General features: G+C 38.7%; 2 protein-coding genes across 11 annotated transcripts in view; one reads left to right on the top strand and one right to left on the bottom strand.

The window, feature by feature from the left end:
* The window catches only part of LOC111601522 (polypyrimidine tract-binding protein 1), a 157,707-nt gene extending 154,461 nt beyond the window's left edge, over window positions 1–3,246 (bottom strand). For 3 of the 6 annotated variants that reach the window (XM_023318127.2, XM_023318137.2, XM_023318135.2), the window contains exons 1-2: window positions 2,731–3,246; window positions 2,091–2,248 (exon numbers count right to left, since the gene is read on the bottom strand). The gene's annotated coding sequence lies outside the window, so the exon portion shown is untranslated. Of the gene's footprint in view, window positions 1–2,090; window positions 2,249–2,328; window positions 2,667–2,730 lie in introns of those variants that run through there. The other 3 variants (XM_030222931.1, XM_023318130.2, XM_023318129.2) reach the window with 3 other exon arrangements.
* LOC111601523 (vesicular glutamate transporter 1) lies at window positions 737–9,186 on the top strand. 5 transcript variants are annotated; one of them, XM_023318142.2, is made up of 4 exons: window positions 737–912; window positions 7,451–7,525; window positions 7,590–7,726; window positions 7,794–9,186. In XM_023318142.2, the coding sequence occupies exons 2-4, from the start codon at window positions 7,495–7,497 to the stop codon at window positions 9,069–9,071; spliced, it is 1,446 nt and encodes a 481-aa protein (XP_023173910.1). In that variant the 5' UTR covers window positions 737–912; window positions 7,451–7,494; the 3' UTR covers window positions 9,072–9,186. The 5 variants fall into 5 exon arrangements, with proteins under 5 accessions (XP_023173910.1, XP_023173908.1, XP_023173911.1 ...); XM_023318140.2 differs by lacking the exon at window positions 737–912 and adding an exon at window positions 3,728–3,848 and having other exon boundaries at window positions 7,362–7,525; XM_023318143.2 differs by lacking the exon at window positions 737–912 and adding an exon at window positions 3,953–4,324.
* The last annotated feature ends 10,126 nt before the right edge of the window (window positions 9,187–19,312 follow it).

The following is a 19,312-nucleotide window of genomic DNA, read 5'->3' as shown; positions in this document are numbered from 1 at the left end:
AATCAAATTTGGGTTGGCGAATGTTTAATGCGCTTTCAGCAGAATATCAATTTGCATTATTTCTAACTCAATTGAATTCTAATAAAAATTATATATTCTTAAGCAATTCCCTTGAAGGACTTTCCCCGATTTAATGTGATTTCATGCATCACTAGACATGATGAAATAGAACTCCAAAAGTTTATGATAAAAGAATGTAGAAAACAGAAGGATACTTACGAAGCGTCAATTTAACAGACACAATTTCGTATCAGCTGTTAATTATATATTTTGATTAAATAATATGTATTTGTTTTTGGTTGTGAATGGATATCGAAGCAAATACTTCTGCTAATGTATTAGGTAAAAAGGCTTTATTATTTCTGAACTATATTAAGATAAAGAATAGTGATAAGAACTACCACGCGTCTTTATACTGCTCGTAAAGCTTTTTGATTTTATTTAGTTTTGGACATTTTATGTAGAAATTACTTTTATATCTTCAAACTTTATAAAAATGTTATTAACATTTTATATATATATACTATATATACATCTATAAATATATACACAAGTAAAGTATAATCAGCAAATTGAGCTTATGCGGGTGCCACATTGCGTTTACTTTCCATTTTTCTACACAAACACACACACCACACACCCAGACACACACACCTAGACACAAACACTCAGATAGACGTGCATACATACGTTTCCAGACATTCTCAGTTATTTCATAGTCAGTCGTTCAGTTTACAGTCATCGAGGCACAACTGGCGTCAACATCATCATTGGGAAACTTGACTAAATCTCAACGCCAGACGCTAATTTGATATTTTAATGACTTTTGTTTGCAAATTACGCGACGCTGAGTAGTTAATTTTTCTCTTGTTGTTGTTCTTGTTATTATAGCTGGGCAATACAGCTGCATAGGTGGGTTAAATGAGCGCTAAAAAAATAACGGCTCTCGTTGCACCATGTGTGTAACTATATAGTGTATGTGTGTGTATGTGTTTAAAAACAGATCTTAAAAATATTAATATAAATTAATTGTTAAGAAAACATGTTGAAATGCAATTTTTCAATGTTTTAAATGGTTAAGTGTTTTTTTTCGAAAAGAGAAATTAAATCGCATTTGCTCGTTATGAAGCAATGGAAAACTCATTGATCAAATTCAAATTTTAAGGTTAGGACGTTAAAAGCTGACACTGACAAAAGCTCCATTACGCATAAGCGAAAATGTTAAACTGACTGTCAACGCAACGAAAAGCACCAACACAATCAACTTATTGTGTGTACTTGTATGTAGTATACCTGTGGTCAAAACCAAAACGCGACTGAGAAGCACAAACAAAGTACTACCAAACCAAAACCAAACAAAAACAAAAACAAGAAAGCAAAAAAAAGAATGTTTTGAGCGTTGTGCTCAGCGCTGCGATGAGTCAGCGAAATTATGCAAAAAGGAAGCGCTGGCCATGAAATTGAGCAAATGAAAACGACAGCGCTGCCAGAGAGGCAAAAATCATAAACAGAGTAGCAGCAGCGTTAAAAGCAGCGTTGCCAATAAGGGCACAGCGCAGCCGAAATACGATTAAAGATGAGCTGAGCTGAGCTGAGCCAAGGTGAAGTGAGGTAAGCCAAAATGAAATGGTGGTTGGAATGTACAATAAGAAAATACATGCAAACATACACATATCCATAGGATTGTATATGCTTGCATGTAACTGCGAGCAGCAACAACAAAACAAATTAACAAGGCAAGAGGTAAAATGAAGACAACGAAGCGCAATCATGAAATAACCGTTGACAATGAATGTTCAAATATGCTATCATGTGCAAGCGAGATAGACTGACGGACGTGGTAAAAGACAAGAGGCAACAGGTATTATACTTGTATATGTATATATAAATATATATATATATATGTGTGAATGTGTGTGTAGTGCATAATTGTGTGCATATATACAAACATGAAGTTATGTTTAGGTACGCATTTGAATGCATGTATTATTAGGCAAAATAGATGAGATGAGACAGCAGTGATAAGAAAAATGTTGACATTAATAAAAATAAAGTAAAAATTAAAAACAAAATTAATGCAATAAACTTACAAAACGGCGGTTCAAATGTTGATGTTCTCGTTGTCTATTTCGATGCCTTTAAATTAGAGGCCAGATATTTTGTAATTCTTTTTAGATTTTTGTCTTTATCACATTAACTTTTTAGCACGTCCAATATAACGAAACGTAGAAAATTTTACAATGGATCACTAAAAAAGGGGGAAATGGCAGGAATTACACCAATGGAGGCATTACCAAAAAATTGATTTCGACGCCGGCAAACACTTACGATATGATACGGTACGAGACAGAACGAACAAAAACACGAAACACACGTGGAATGCAATAAGAATGCGAAATATGTCACTAAAAGGGAAAGGGATGGGGTGAGGGTGTGAAAATTACGCGCGTGTTCACTCTGCTACTTTTGCTTCTTCGTTAACATCGATTTGAGGACAGACAGATGAGTGTGACCAGATGAGGACAGCACAAACCACGCGCGAATCGTATGATAAAAGGATACACGAAAAGCTTTAAAATAAAACAAAACGTAAAAGACAAGACGAGAACAAATGCACGAATTTTTTTCAATCAAACATCAAACAAAACTGTGTGACCGAAACTGACACAAAAAGCAAATTTAACTGATTTCGGTTTTGTACATATTATTATTTGTATTTATTTGAATTACTGTTGAATGGCTATTTTATAACGTCGCGTCATTTGGCGGCATTTTTTCCTTTCTTTAATTTTTTTTGGGCCGCTGCTCACTTCGATGTTGGCTGGTTACTGTTGTTGTTAATGCAATTAAATGGTTTTAAAAAATTGCCCAGCGACTGTTGCTGTTTGCTTAAACAATTGAATCACACGCAACGAATACAATCATACATACATACACTTACACACGCGACGAGATGACGGCCGCAAATTTGTTTATTTGCTTGCGCGTCTTCTTTTGCGATCGTTTTGTCGCCACAATAAAAATATTTCTTTTTGATTTTGCACGCTGCTGGTAATTTTCTTTTAAAAAACGAATTTAAATGGCATTTATTGCGCTAATGCACACTGCTTCCGCACAAACTAAGTCTAAAAGTTAAAACTCGTAAATTTTGAATTTCTTTCGCCGTCCGCAAACATGTGTACGTACAACAACATTAACAGTAAATGAGAGAACTGTCGATCGCACGCCAAAGAGAGTACACCATCGAATGAATAACATAACAGAGCCACTAACATATTTAATATATGCCCTGCTAATAACAGCGATCAACACGAAAACTACCAAAATGAGTTTAAGTACTCATGCTCACAATAGTCAGCTCAATCCAAATAAAAATAAAAATTAGATCATTGCCGGCAACTGACTCGACTCTCAGCTATAAATATAAGAAAGTCAGCGAATGAGGATTCAGTTTGAATATAACCGCCACCAAGAACATCTGTTAAAATCCGCAATCGATAAGCAATGCCTTATGTTAATAACAAAAAAATTGATTGATAAGCAAGTGAAGCTATTTATTAAACAACACATGTTTAATATTGCTAATATGTGCATTAGCACACCTAAGATAACAAAATACTCAGTGTTGTGCATAAAAGTATTCATTTTTTATCGAAATCGACTGCAACCTGTTGATTTTCAGAAGCCTGTTAGTTAACAGACGTTACACAGAAATCGGAAACGATCAGCTGTTCAGCAGAAGTTGCTATATCAGCCAGTTCTTGACAGTGTGCACACTCATCGTTCATTTTTAAAACATGGCAAACGAGGGAAATAAAATGTGGATTTTGGACAATTTTATCATGATGGTAAAAACGATCAATTAATTCCAATTAGAACTAGGGATAAATGATATGAATTGATTGAAGCATTAAATGAACGCACTAAACACGTTCACTAACGAGAACAAAACGCACTTAAGCCGAACTACCTAATCTGCACTTATTCAGACTTCCACAAACATTTCCATTCCATTCGTAGTTTACATTAGGAGCAGAGCAAAACAGACTGCGGGGATAGAACGTTATTAAGCGAGATTTGAATTGGCTGGCAGCGAGCGTCTAAAAGTTATTTGCATAAACAAAGCACAGTTGACGGACGCGCTAAACGATTAAACGGAACAAAAACTAAGAAAAATCGAAAAAAAGCGAAAAACGAAATCGGACAAAAAATAACAAATTTGTAAAGAGTACTAAAATTGGTTATTAATAGAATACACTGTGCGAAGAGCATAGCCCAAAAATGGACGTGTAAGCAAAAGTCCAAAGTCCAATTGGAAATTCGGGTAACTATTGCCACATGCCAACACCAATAAGAATCCCATACACTCGAAGAGTTTTCAGTTAAGCTTCGCTTCTTTCATCATTAATTTGGCAAAATATTGTTGTTTTTTCAATACAACCATGTCTGCATGTATGCATATGTGTATAAATATAGTATTTCAATTGTTGTAGCTGCGCCGCGACCTAAAAGCTTTATAAAATTCTCACAATAAATCGGCAGATATTTTAAATTAAAATAACACAAAATGAATAAATGTATTTGCATGCAGTATTGCCATGCGTGTGAATGTGTGTGTGTGTGTGGGTGTGAGTGTGTCAGATATGTGTGTTGCCTATTTGATTTTAATAAAAGCAAACCGAATGCTAGACATTAATATACCCAGTGCCCAGAGGCGTAGCCAAAGAGGGTACGCCTCTAATAGAGCCATTGTTAAATACCACAAACGTTAAGTTCTTAGCGATAATATATATATCGAATAATGCCTGGCACCAATGCATAACTGACTCAAACCCCCTTGGCGCCGCCTCTGTGCCAATGCGCGGCACATGTCACAAATTTACTTACATTAAATGTAAAACAAGAACAAAAACAAAAAGGAAAAGGAAAATAATATATAAATATATATATAAGTATATATATGTATATTAACACACATAGTGAGTGCATGATATGCCGCTCAGGTGTGGGTGTGGGTGGGGGTGGAGGTGCCAGACTGTCAAGCAAGTAATTTGCAAAATTTGCACTAAAATGTAAACAAAAATTCGAATGTGCAAATATTTGCATGAGACCCAAAAATATGTATGCTGCAGCCGCTGCATCTCGCTTGTTGTTGTTTTTTTTTTACTGTTTGCTTTATAGCTGCATTAGAGTAGGCTGTAAGCGCCAGATCAGCGACGACACCCCCAACGCCCCCTAAAGCACGCTGTCCGATGTGTATTGACAGCTTTCAGAACAATTGAAAAAGCATGCGAAATCAACAGCAACATTGCGAAACAGAGATGGCTGGCACTGAAAAGGCACAGACGCATAGTTTGGATTGCAAATTTCTGTATGCGTGCATGTGTGTGTGCGGGTGTGTGTGTGCGTGTGTCCGACTGTCAATGCCACTAAAAGTATCTTGTTAGCAGCACAGATACAACTGTGTATACAGAGGCATTTGTATTATTTTGTCTGCTCGTTCACAAGCTCAAGATGAGTATATTGGCTTCTTGCAAAATACGTTTTGCTCTTGTAACATAATCGTCTCTTAAGACGACCACATCTACATATTTTACAACATAATCGACTTCTTAACTAGCCACCCAGAGTAGACCTCAAGCATTCCCTAACTGCTTTGAGTTGCTTATGTTGCGCGAGCCAGTATTAGGCAGTCGGCTACTGTCGCTTGTGAAGCTCATGCATGTTTCCCATTGATATTGTCGACCAACATTTTTGAGCACAGCCAAAGAACCCGACAAAACACAGCACAATTCACGAAAACAATGCTAGGCATAAACAAACAAATAAAGTTTATGCCTCCACTAATTCCCTGTGCGAGTTTCCATTTTCAATCTCACTTCCTCTGCCGTAAACAAATGTTGCAAAAGCAACTTGCAACTTACAGCGTGTCCAGTAATTGCATTTAATGCGAGTATTCTTCCTCTTATAATTCATGGGAATGTGATGGTATATATATATATATATGTATATATATATGTGTGTATATATTATCTATTTATATTAAAGTCCATTTGATTTGCTTCTCTATTCACGCTCAACAATAAAGTTTCTACATTTTTAGTTTTTCTTTCATTTCAAGAATTTATTTACAGAAGAAAAATATTTCCATTCTATTTTATCTTTTTTTTGCTTAAAAATAGAATATTTATATGATATTATTTAAATTCAAACCAATTAGTTTCAGGGATCAAAAATGATGGCACACTTTATATACGTGCTAAGGCCGTATACAAAAATTCGAATTTTTGAACATTTTCAAACTAAGAGTGGAAGAAACTAATTAAATTTCCAATATATTAGAGATTTGTACAGTTAAGTTTTATTTGATATAAATATAAGTTTCGGTATCTTGACCTTACTGAACACACCCCTATTCCACACTCCCTGTCTCTCTCTCATTCTCCTTTCAGACTTAAATAAAGATCTTTAGAAAATTAGATTAAATTACTTTTGGTGTTGCCTTGTCCACACTCGGAAAAGTCTAGTCTATACTTTCATTACGAAATTTACACGAAACCTTGAATTTTATTACTTATAATAATACAACGATCAATTTCTTGATATAATATATTTTTATTTGATTAATGTAATTTGATTAATTTAAATAAATCAAGATTATTGTCAGAATTTTCCCTATCGATTCACTTAAAAGATTTTGTTTTTATTTTTGCCTAAAAATAAAAATTGAACAATAAAATAATTGACAAACTTTTTGATTTTTTATAGATTTAAATTTAAAAATAAATCATTTCAGCAAACAAACCATGACAAGTTAAATAAAAAAAGCATTATTTGTAGACCTAAAACGAGTTTATTTTGCGTGAATATTAAGCAAGCCGTAAAATGATCGCGAGACCATCAAAATTTATTACTCTATAAATATATATATATATATATGTAGTAAAATATATCAATTATTACCCGATAATTGGACCACTAATGAGTTGGGTATTGTATGGCGCATATGAATTATTTATGACAATGATTTTTTAAACTTTGTCAACTCAATTTAAATTTTTCTAAATGCTCTTCATTTTTTAGATATAATTTGCTTCAGGGTATTTAGTCATCAGTTCCGTTCGTTTGTCCAACCGACCGTCAAGCAGTCTGTCTCCGATCTCCAGCTATGTCTATTCTTTTCTCTAACTATGACTAAGTCCAATTTAAAATACAATTTGGTATATCGCAGATGAGATTGAGCACTGTTAAGGCTCTTAGAAATGGCTTCGGGTATCTGCCAGTCGCGCACTCCCGACTAGAGCTCGTCTCTGTGAAAAAGACCACATTTTTAATGCCAGTTAACTCTTATTATATTATAGCCAAGTTAAGAAGACCTAACGAAAGTTACACCTGTATCTGAGCGGATTCCATTCTATACTTTTGCCCAGTTTACAAATTCTTTTTCTAGCCAAAGCCCAAGGGCCACACCAACAACGCAGCCTGTCAAGCAGCATGACTGAGACAGATGTGGACCTGGCGAAAGGTGGGTGTTGCATGAAACGGATGAAGTGGACAGCCTGTATTTCAGTGTCTCATTTGCATTTTAGTGCCACGCCTTGGGCTGCGTCATCTGCAGGCTTTGCTGCTGTTCCTGGGCCTGGTCGTCAATACCACGCTGCAGTTCAACGTGGGCGTGGCCGTGGTGGCCATGACAAATGCTACGTCCGTTAATACCGATCTGCCGGTAAGTGCACAGTGCCACGCCCCCTATGCCCTGCCAAAAGTTAACAACTGTATATCTACACTTGCAGCACTACAACTGGACAGAGCCGGAGAAATCCTACGTCTTGTCCAGCTTCTACTGGGGCTCAGCGCTGACCCAATTTGCCGGCGGCTATCTATGCAAGCGATTTGGCGCCAAGTCGGTGCTGTTTTTGGGCAGCTTTGGATCGGCATTGCTGAGCGCCCTGACGCCGCAGGGCATCTATATGGCCGGGTGGCGGGCCTACTGCACCATACGCCTGCTGCAGGGTCTGTGCCAGGGCCTGACGCTGCCCTGCATCCATCAGCACCTGGCCAACTGGGCGCCAGCGGTGGAGCGCACGCGCTTGGGCGCCTTCGCCTACACGGGCTTCGACTGCGGCAACGTGCTGGCCATGTATGCAGCCGGCATGTTGGCCAGCTCCAGCTGGGGCTGGCCCGGCATCAGCTATGCATCGGCCGCCGTGGGTATGGCCTGGTGCATGCTGTGGCTGCTGCTTGGCGCCAATCGCGCCAGCGAGGCGCGTTGCATTGGCCGAGCGGAGCAGCGTTACATCGTGGGCGACCTGCAGCGCAGCGTAAGGCGCGAGCGCAAAATGGCCATTCCCTGGCGCGGCATATTCACATCGGCGCCATTCTATGCGCTGCTCTGCGCCCGCTGCGCGGACACGTGGGGCCTGGCGACCATGCAGGCGGAGCTGCCAGCCTATCTGAACGGTGTGCTGGGCCTGCAGATGCACAGCAATGCGTTCTTCTCGGCGCTGCCCTTCCTGCTGATGTGGGCCATGTGCTACGTCTATCTGATCATTGCGGACGTGTTGCTGCAGCGACGCAGCCTCAGTCTGACGGCGCTGCGTAAGACCTACAACAGCATTGCGCTGTGGACACCAGCTGCCATTATGCTGGCCCTGGGCTTTGTGGACGCCACACAGAAGCCGCTAGCCCTGGCACTGGTCACGCTCAGCGTTGGCGTCAGCAGTGCGGCGACCATTGGCAGCGAGCTGAACACAATTGACCTGTCGCCCGTTCACGCCAGCATATTGTCCGGCATCCTGAGCACCTTCACCAACTTGGTGGCCATGCTCACGCCCCTTGTGGTGGGCGTGCTGGTGACCCATCCAACAGAGCGCAGCGAGTGGCAGGTTGTCTTCAGCATCGCTGCCCTGATGCTATTCAGTGGCAATATCGTCTACCTGATTTGGGGCACCGCCGAGACGCAACCCTGGAACGACAACGATGCCATGAGCGAGGCGGGGAGCGACTTTGAAGACGCCAAGCTCGAGATATCCGCGGAGCCAGCTTATGAAAAGACACGAACTTCAACCTAAGTACTTAAAACATGTCCTTCAGACGCTAGAGTATCGTCGCATCGTATTCTAAAGGCTAAAACCTAAGCTATTCAGTAAGTCTAAGCTTGTAAAATGAGAAGACTTTGAGCTCTTGCCCACCTGTATATTGGTAAATAAAGTTTTCTAATGCATATATACATAAGTTTATATATATATATATATATATATATATATATATATATATATATATATATATATATATATATATATATATATATATATATATTCATTTTTGCAAGTAGGGAGTTCCTAAATAAGTTAAATAAGCCATTTTTCTATTTCAATTCATTTTATGATATTACACTAAATTTAATTAAGTCTACAGAAGATTATCAAGTAATACCTCAGAAAAAAAGCTAAATAAAATGTTGAAGAATTTTTTTGTAATTTTCGTTCAGTTTGATCCCATTGCAATGGGCAGAAGCAGGCGTGGCACAGCCCACAAAGCACATATATTCTTGAGCTGACTCGATCTAGGCAACTGCATCTGTCCGTTCGTGTGAATGAAGTGAAGTTAATGGCTTGAAATATTATGTGTACATATCTGTATACCCTGCGCAGTACAAATTATCGATAAGAATCGATCATTTGACTTCGTTTTTACAAGATTCAATTTACCTTTCATGAATACGCAGACTTAGATTTTGGATGCCTACTTCATCGTGACTCCACAAATTACCTTTATTAAATACTGGAGACTTGCGCAAATGCACATAGGTAAATCACTCTCATTCTCTAAAAATATTAAAAGAAAGTTCATCTATTTTGCGCCTCTATCAGAAGGAAAGCAAAATTAAAACTTAAGCTGATGCTTTAAAGCTGAACTACAAACAGAATTCACCATTTGATGATGATGATTTGACTATGGCTGATATAGTAGGACGTGATACTGGTAATTCAAAAGCAAAGTGTGTTTTCTAACTAGTCCAATTCGTGTTTACCTGTTATGATTGCAGCACTATTGACGCCAGGCTGAGAGTTGTACAAAGTTGCTGTGAAAATATTATCCGAGTGAGTTGGCGTCTTGGCTGTTACTCCTCAATTTGGAGTTGTATCCTCAAATTGAGTGTGAGACAATCAGTGCTGTTGCTACGTAGTCCGGAGTGTTGCCAAGTGAGCTGGCTATTTGGCCTGGTTGCAAAAGTGTAAACGAGCATGGAAGGTGGCCCAACTGACTCAGTCTACGACATATGCATATCAAATCGTTTCAATGAAGTTTCAAATAAACTAAAATTTATTTGAAGCCCATAAATCTTAACTATGATCAACTCCAGCGTAGACAAAGGTATTACATATCATTTAAATACTCAAAATAAATTGATGGCCAAAGAACTTTTGCCAAACCTTTTATACTGTGTGAGTGAATTTTATAATAAATATTTTATTATAATCGAGAGATTAGGAAATAGATCTAGGTTTTTTGTTTTTACAATTTATGGCTTATGGTAGAGCAGACAGGACACTCACACACACAGACAAACACAGAGAGACACAGATTCAATTTTTCTGTGGTGCTCAATCTCTGCTGTGGTCACACCTGTGTCCGAGGCAGATGCGGGCAGCAAACTTTAACTCTAACGATGCCTTACATAAAGAAGACATAAAAACAACAATTCAAACAAACTACAACAACAACAACAAGAACGGCAACAACAAGATAGCAACAAAGAATAAAATAGCAGCTGCTCACTTTCCGTGTGGCGAGGCAACATTTTGTGCATTGCATATTTATAGGCGCATAAAATATTGTCGTTTATTTTTAATTTAATGACAAGCATTTTGAAACGGGTGCTGCGCCAGTGTCCACAGTCCACAGAGTCTGTTCTATGCGAGCTCGTATTTGTTTTCGGCTATCCAGCGTAATTTCCATTGGTAATGGCCTGCGGCAATTGCAATCTATCTTCGCATTTACGACAACAAAACAATTACAACAACAAATATCACATGGGGGCACGGCGATAATAAGCGTAGCCCGAACCGCTGCAACCCCGTCTATTTGTCCAAGCGCCCCCTCCCCCCGAGAGCATTCACGTGGTCAAAGGACCATCATTCAGACAGTGATGCTGTTTAGTGCGCTTGGCACGTTGATAAAACATTTCATTTCATTTTATTTTATTTACAAAACTCACGCAGTTTCATATACCCTATAGAGCGGGAAGAGCAAGGTGTATATATATATATATATATGCTTGGCATTTGATTGATAATTTAGACTTCAACTCGAGTTTGTTGTAGACTTAGACTGGGACTTTAACTCTGAAGTCCATCCCTTCTGTACCCTAAGGATATAGTTTCAGATGTGCAGACAGTCCAAACCATCTCGCATCGAGCTATCGGGCTACAGTAGAGTAGAATAAGGAATAAATTGGTCTGGACTCAAGATATATATACTGGCTTACATGCCCACTCACTCGTTAAGATCTCAGAGTCTAAGCTAAACTAAACTAAAAAATCTATAACTAAAGTTAGTGACATTATATTTCACTTTCTTTAAAGATTTAAATAAATTTACTTTTACCCATAACAGATGGAGAAGCAATATGATATATGCTACAAATTTTCTATTCTCATATATTAATAAAATACTAAAATATAAAAAAAATAAAAATACTTTAAAGTCACTAATAAAAAAAAGTTTTTTTTATCAATCTTTTCCTGGCATCTCAATGCCTAGCCTATACCCATCCCTACTTAAGCAAGGCACATGCTGGTTTACTTACTACTAAACAGGGTATTGCCTAGTCGACTACATGGCTGAGGCTTAAATACATGTGTTTTTTATAAGCGCAATGTTGGTCATCAGCGCAGACGCTTCATTTGAATTAAACGCCATCATTTTGGGTCATTATTTGGATACGTGCGCTAAATGAGACGCGACGCAGTGCTCAACAGCGCCCATTAGTTGCCATTTGAATTACGTGCGTGAAGATTGCGTTATTTATAACAGTTGTTCATCGGGCCCCACCATCCGCCAAGCGCCAAGCGCCAAGCGCCAAGCGCCATGCGCTATCTTCTCTGCGGGCATATGTTTGTCTACGCTTTTAACAAAATTAAAGGCAACTTTAAAATGTTAACACCTTGTTGCCACCGCTGAAGCAGACGCCCAGCGGCAAGTGCCAGCATAACGCAGCTAGCGCCACGGCGTCACACCGCCACGGCCCAGACTCCTGCTCGCTTGCATAGTAGCAGCTGCTTAGCCAAAATGCATGGGCCATGACGCTGTCGGGTGCCTTAATTAAAAGCATCTAGCCGAACATTTGCCGAAACGACGCTCAGGGGGCAGTGCCTGACTGGGAAATACCCTGTACCCCGCAGAGCCTCTTTAAGCCTCTAATGTGCTACCTTTTGGTGAAGGCAGCTAAAGTTAGCTTCAATCTATGTCTTGAGCTGAGCTAAAACTTAACACTTATCGAACTTGTATTGGGTGAGTTGTCATTGCTGTTACGACATGCTAGCTGAATAGTCTGAATAGTCTGCGGGGCACGACAATTGATGCCGAAGGTCGCCTGCACACACGTGACTAATAAAACCGCAGCTGAATGGCATCACAATGGGTGTATACCCTATATGGAGTGAAAATAAAAACTTCAATTCAAACTGCGAAAGCAACTCAAACCAAAACTTCACACGAACATGTTGCACTTTTCGGGGCAGGCGCTGGCAACTTTCTGGCGAGTGAGCGGGTGTCTGCCAAGCGTGGCAGCTTCTAATTAATGTGCGCTCAAAAGTTTGCCGTGAACACAGAAACAACAAGCAGCTAGCTGAAAATGCTTTTTTACCTTTTAGCGTTAGCTGCGACTAAAAGTAAAATGAAACAAAATGCCGAAATACTTGCCAATTTGGCAGGCAGCAACTCTCCGGCAATCAAAATCTCAGCCGGGGCAATGAGAAACGTTTTCTATATATTAAGTTAAAAATTTAATTTACTGCATGTTGCCAGCAGTCAGCTTCACCCCCACCTCCTACACCCTAGCCGTCCTCAAGCATGCAGAGTGTGTTAACTTTTAAATTAAATCGCTGTAATTCCTTTGACCAGCCAGAGTCGACGTCGACATGGCCAAGTGGCCAAGTGGCCAAGTGCAAATGACATCTGGTGAGCCGGAAATGTGCAGCAGAAATAGTTGAAAATGAAATTTTAATTGTTTTAATTATTTCGTTATTGGCAAATTGGCCAAAAGTACACAAAAACTGTTTGCAATGCATCTGCCAAGTTTGTAACTAATTGGCACTGCGAAGCTAATAAACGATCAAAAATATATTTGTAAATTGAATTTCATTAAATGTATTTAGCTTTCATTTAATTGACATTCATAAAATAAATTAAGACCATTTTCAACTTATTCATATAAAACAGAATTTTACGTTGAGTAAACACCAAAATAGAACTTGAGATACAACTTGCATTAGTATACATAAATATTTATATATATATATATTTACTTTTAACAAATATTTTATATAATATGCAAAGCTTCAAGCATGGGCAACTAAAGACTATTTAAGAGGGAAAATGTTACAGATAGAGAAATAGAGAATTATCGATGGAAATAATTGGACTTCTCGATTTCTTATAGTTCATCGCATTAAATAACAGCTGAGTTATATTGTCTAGTTAAATCCGGGTTCAAATTGCAATATATTTTATAAGTTTGGAGCTGTGTCAATGCCTGAAATATGATTATAACTAATAAAAATGCTTGAAGTGTTCAAGATATATGTCATGTTGTTGCTTATATATAAGATCCACGCTAGCAATTTATCTTTTTAATTAGACATTTAAAATTTAAATTTATGAAGTTACTATAAATTTTGTAAAAACTCAATATTCATAATCTGTTCTTACTTCAACAGAATCTAGTTAATTAGTATATTTTCTTGTTGATTCTTGATTGACAAATTCCATTTTAAATGTCGATTATTAGAGCCCATTGAAAGTTGAAATTCAGAGGTATTGGTATAACAGGCAGAATGAGGCGTGCCACAACCCATAAACATATACGGACAATGTTGATCAGGACGACAAGCTGAGCTATGTCCTTCTGTAAGCTAGAGACTTGAAATTTTAAATATACATTTATGTAAACCATACGCTGTAAAGGTTTATCATTTGTTTGTCGATAACTCATCCGTTTTTCTTAAAATCGATAAAAATCTATCAATTGTCTTCGATTTTGAAGCGTAGCTTGAATAACACAAAAGATGGAATCGTACAATTTTTTTAGGGGTTTTTCTTTAATTAATCGAAAGATTTTAAATATTTTGGATTTTGGCTACCTCTGCATTAACCTCAAAATTTGCAAAAATTTTTTTAATTACTATAGAGCCACATACATATTTTATTATTGAGCTCTACAAATTGCATTTAGAAGCAAAATTATTAAGCAATTAAGTGACCATAGTAAAGCCCATACTTAACTAAGCCGATGTTTAAGCTGTGCAGTAAGCAGATATGTGTAGGTGTGTTTGTGTGTGGATGTGTTGCTTGAAATATATGTATAAAATAAGCGCAGAATGATTATTATTATATCACCTACACGCAGGATTCAGGGTACCTCCAAGTCAGGCAGTCCCGACATATGGAAGTGAGCTAAAATAATGAAATTAACTTGTCCTCAGTACGATATACAACAAATTATTAATAAAGTTGTTAGTTATAGACCGACAGACAGACAACATACAGCATTTATCTTTATCATACACATTTGCTATGAATAAATATATGCCGCTTTGCCAAGACTTAATAAGTTCCAAGTATAAAATAATTAATTCTTTTAATATAAAATTATATACTAAGAGAAAAGTAAAGAAGAGAAAAATATTGTTGGAGCTATTAACCTCATATTAAGTGGAACAGTAGCATTTCCGAGTCTTGCCAGCTGCATTTTTAATACTTAAGTATTTCTATGCACGTCCATAGAATATTTAGTTGAATATTGTTGTAAATTTATTTGTATGCGTGAATTGAAGTGAAAAGAATATATTCAGCATTCATAAACAATTCTACAAATGTGGAGCAGTGCGTTTGTATTTGTGTTTGTGTGTGTGTGAGTTTGTAATAACTGAATATTTTATAAGATTTGCCTTTGCGTGGCGGCTGCCAATTGGCAGCATTGTCAGCGTCACTCAAAGGCATCAAACTGTGAGCAAGGAGCCAGGACAATGCCAGCGCAGCCCCCATGCCATGGCCAGTTGAAGCAGGAGCAAAGGGATTTATAACGCACGCGAGCATCAACAATGAATGTAATTCAATATGCAAATTGCCGACAGCCATTTTATACTTTATTTTATTTTATTTTATTTTTTGCCTGCTGTTTGCCATGGAGTCGAGCTGGCCTTATCCGTTCTCAGCCTGATTATACAAGTTGTTATGCGATGTCGCGCTCTGGGTTTAGTGCCATTTAATCGTTAATATTTAGCCGCTAACCAAATATCCATTTGGATATCAACAGATTTCATCATTAGTTGGCAGCGGTGCAACTGCAGCCGTTGTAGCTGCCATATGTTGCTTGACATTGATAATGATGTTGTTGATGGGCTGCGCAGTGGGTGGCGGGGGTGGCCTAGAGTTGGGTGCTGCGGCTGGTGCAACCGCAATGCTGAGATCCAATAGCCAGCAGTCCGTAATTAATTAGACTTGCAGGCATTTTATGTTATATGTGAGCCGAGTAGGCTTGCCTGCACTAATTGAACATGAAATGGCATTCTACAGCGTTGCCTTCAACCACAAACATCATCATCGCCATTATCAAAGTCCTCCAGATAATGGCATGGGCCATGGACCAGCGTCTCGCCCTTGCTCTCCATCTCGGAGAGCGCTTTGTATGCTACCCAAAATTCATCAGCACGAATTCCAATGTCGACTAAGTGCAGCTGACAGCACTTGAAAACTGCACAGCGCACTTGAAAGCTGCATGTTGCGCCTTAGGCTTCTCAATGCTCCGGCACTGGTGTCATCCATCTAAATCAGTGCACATCCGAGCCAAAGTAGCCTGCACACATATGCATGTGTGTGTGGTCTGCGGTTTTCGGATTCGGCAGTGAATCGGGTTTTGTGCTCCATCCTCTGGGATGTGGGCTTGCTTTCGTGTACAAGATTTCAAATTAAATAAGCACAAATCAAATATTTTGCAATTTCTGTCACTGCACGCCATTGCTATGGCAACGGTTGTGGAACTGGAAATCGAAATGGGCATGGCCCGGACACCCAAACGAGCTGTGAGTTGGGGATCGACTGCACAGTTTTGGCTCCGGTTATATTGTGGGTTGTTGGGTTCATTTAGACATTGATTTATGTGGTTTTAGCGGCCCTGTTAGAAGTTGTAGCTTTGAGTATATTTTGTGTGTAGAGGGCATGAATGGTTTATTGGTTGAAAAATTAAGTCTGCGCCGGCAAGTGTTGAGTGTGGCGGAAGTGATGAGGCATCAAGATTATGGTTTCATGCATCACTCCCGGATTGTTGCTTTTGATTTCTGATATGTGTGCGCGTGTAGAGCGAGCTATTGTGTTGAGTTGCGAGGTGCCAAAGCCGACCTACCTGTTGTGTGGCATACAAATAAGCTGATCGACTCCTCAAGCAGACAAGGAGAGTTAAATGCCTCCGAATATCGAATTGTATGCAAGTATTGAATAACAATACTTAAAGACTCGACAGAAGGTAAGCGTAAGCGTGCTTGGGTATATACTGATAATATACCTGAGACTGCTAAGGAGTGCATATTTGGCATGTGAATGGATTAGCACAGAAATGTATCTGCAGTAGATTCCAATGACTCAGTAAGTTCATAAATAAATCAGTCTTCAAATGAAAATTCATAAAATGATATCGTATATAGATATTTTCTAGACGTGTTCGAATCGTAAATAAAATATATAACAAAAATTAATAGGATATATATTTTATATATTTTTTTATTTTATATATTATATATAGTTTGTGAGTAACAAAAATTAATTTGTTGTTATAAGAAATTGTTGCAAAGCTTATCTCTGTGGACTTTAAGTGTGTTGCAATCATTTACTATAGCTATACATCAGGTGGGTCTAGTGAGCGTATAGTGCAAACGAAGCTCAACGGCTAGGCTCAGCTCTGTGGCAGATTTCAGTCAAGTAAGTTAGGTCGCCTCATTTTGGGGCATTGATTGTGTGCGTCAGTGGAAATGGCCGAGCCGCCGTCAGCTCGTGAGTGAGCGCAGAGGGCCGCTGCTGACTAGCTAATTAGCCAGTGAACGAGCAGAATTATGACAAATTAAAATGCAGCCAGGCTGGGGCTGGGGCACATTCTACAACAATGACAGGTGGCACGGATGGGGCAGCCAACACATGCGCACACGTCCGTAATTACCCATGGCCAGTGCAATAACAAAAGGCCGAAAAGGGTGACGAAACAAAAGGCCGTGTTGCCATAGCCAAGGCAAAGCAGTGGTCATGGGCGTGGGCTTTGGCAAGGGTGCGTGTCGCTTGGCGTTCGTCACGGCCGTTTGTGGCTCATTGGTTCGAGGCGAGGTCGGAGTAGGAGTCGGGCAATTTTTCATGGCTCCATCCGTTGCATGGCCTGGGCGGGCAACTCGGCGTTGGCCACGGCCCACATAAATTAACCGAAACGTATTAATTCTTTTTATTTGGCTGCCTGCCTGCCTGCCTGACTGCCTGTCGCGCGCCTTGTCCTTTTTATTTTATATGCGTGCAAAAATTTATGCTTGAATTAAATATGATGACCAAAAAAGCAGTCGCAGCAGCCGACAATGTTGTGCCTCTGCTCGTATTTACACATGTACAACACGGCGTATGCGCGTCGTAATGTACGACAGCGTGCACAATTAATCTTGCAACGTGTTTTATGTGGCTCCTTGCGTCGGAGACACCGCCACTCCGACCCCAACACTGTGGCCATCATGCTGCGGCTGCGGGTTATAATTGAATTTTCATAGCCATTACCAGACGTCGACGACGACGACGTCCTCATCGTTCTTGCTGGCTCGGTCATTATTTAAATGTAACGACGCTTTATTATTACGGCAATCGAAAGCAAATGATTCCCGGCTTTATAAATATAAATCAAATTAGAAGCAAGAAAACAGCCAAGAAGATGAAGAAGAAGAAGAAGCCCAAGCTAACCAACCAGCCACATGTTGCACGGCCATTCGGTCAGCGTGGCGTGTGGATAATGTGCAAAGCGTTTCCCCGCCTAGGGGACAATATAAAAAGCCCATTTATCGAGCAACAGTGCGGCCATCATTAGCAAGTGCCGCGCGGACCACACCAAAATGACATTTAAGTACACATTGAGTATGCTAATAGGCAGCAAAGCAATTTGACAACTTGGAAAGCAAACAAAGATAAAATAGATGCGAACGTAAAACAAAATTAGGCAGAATTTCTAAATGTTAAGTAATACTCTTAATTATATTCATTCTACGCGAGCCATGCCAAAAACTTACCGTCTTTATTAGAATGCACGTTAAGCTGCAAGCAAACAAAGAAACTTTATTATTTTCTATTATAAATTCATAGTCGATATTTGTTTTAAGTTTTCAATATATTTAATATAATTAAAACAAATAAATAAACTAATTTTCATACTAATGGAAAAGTGGTTTTTAGGCACGTCTGCTCGAACTATATAATATAATATATAAGTATTAATTGTTTTAGTATGTTTTTCATATATTTTTAGACTATATCTAATGCTATAAACAATCGAGCCTATCCGATCATTGGCTTCATATTTGCTTTAAGACTTACCAGGGAAGATTTTGCATAATCGTTATTAATTTATTTTGTCTTACTTGTAATTTTTTTAAGTAACATTTTTTCTGATATTTATTGATTCATGTTTACTCCATCAAGAGAGCGCAGAATTTACTGAATAAAAATCCGACTTTACTTTTCATAGATTTTTGTATATATTGCACTCTTGATGTGGGATTTAAAATCCTAATATCCCAAGAATAATTATGATATTTGTAGCTACTATGAGTGCACCCACTAAACGTTTTGAAATTTTAAGAAAATGTCGTTTTTTTGACATCAAAAAATATATTCTTGAAATGTGCTTTTAGGACACAATCTCTATATCTATTTAACTAGTTTTTAAATATATTCGAAAATTGAATTAGGATTGGTGAATCTGTTTAGGAATCTGTTAAGGATTCAGCACGACGAAAATTATTGCAAATTCTGATTCTGGAATCTAATTTTCTTCGAACCATGGAATTTCTTA

The sequence above is a fragment of the Drosophila hydei genome, unplaced genomic scaffold (genome assembly GCF_003285905.1).
Source record: "Drosophila hydei strain 15085-1641.00,03,60 unplaced genomic scaffold, DhydRS2 tig00000063-arrow-pilon, whole genome shotgun sequence".
In the NCBI taxonomy this organism is placed as follows: domain Eukaryota; kingdom Metazoa; phylum Arthropoda; class Insecta; order Diptera; family Drosophilidae; genus Drosophila; species Drosophila hydei.
This window is presented reverse-complemented; position numbering and strand designations above follow the sequence as displayed.

Coding starts and splice junctions, on each gene's coding strand:
- LOC111601523 (XM_023318142.2), top strand. CDS start 7,495: ATGACTGAGACAGATGTGGACCTGGCGAAAG. Junction 7,526..7,589: donor AGATGTGGACCTGGCGAAAG/GTGGGTGTTGCA, acceptor TTTGCATTTTAG/TGCCACGCCTTGGGCTGCGT. Junction 7,727..7,793: donor CCGTTAATACCGATCTGCCG/GTAAGTGCACAG, acceptor CTACACTTGCAG/CACTACAACTGGACAGAGCC.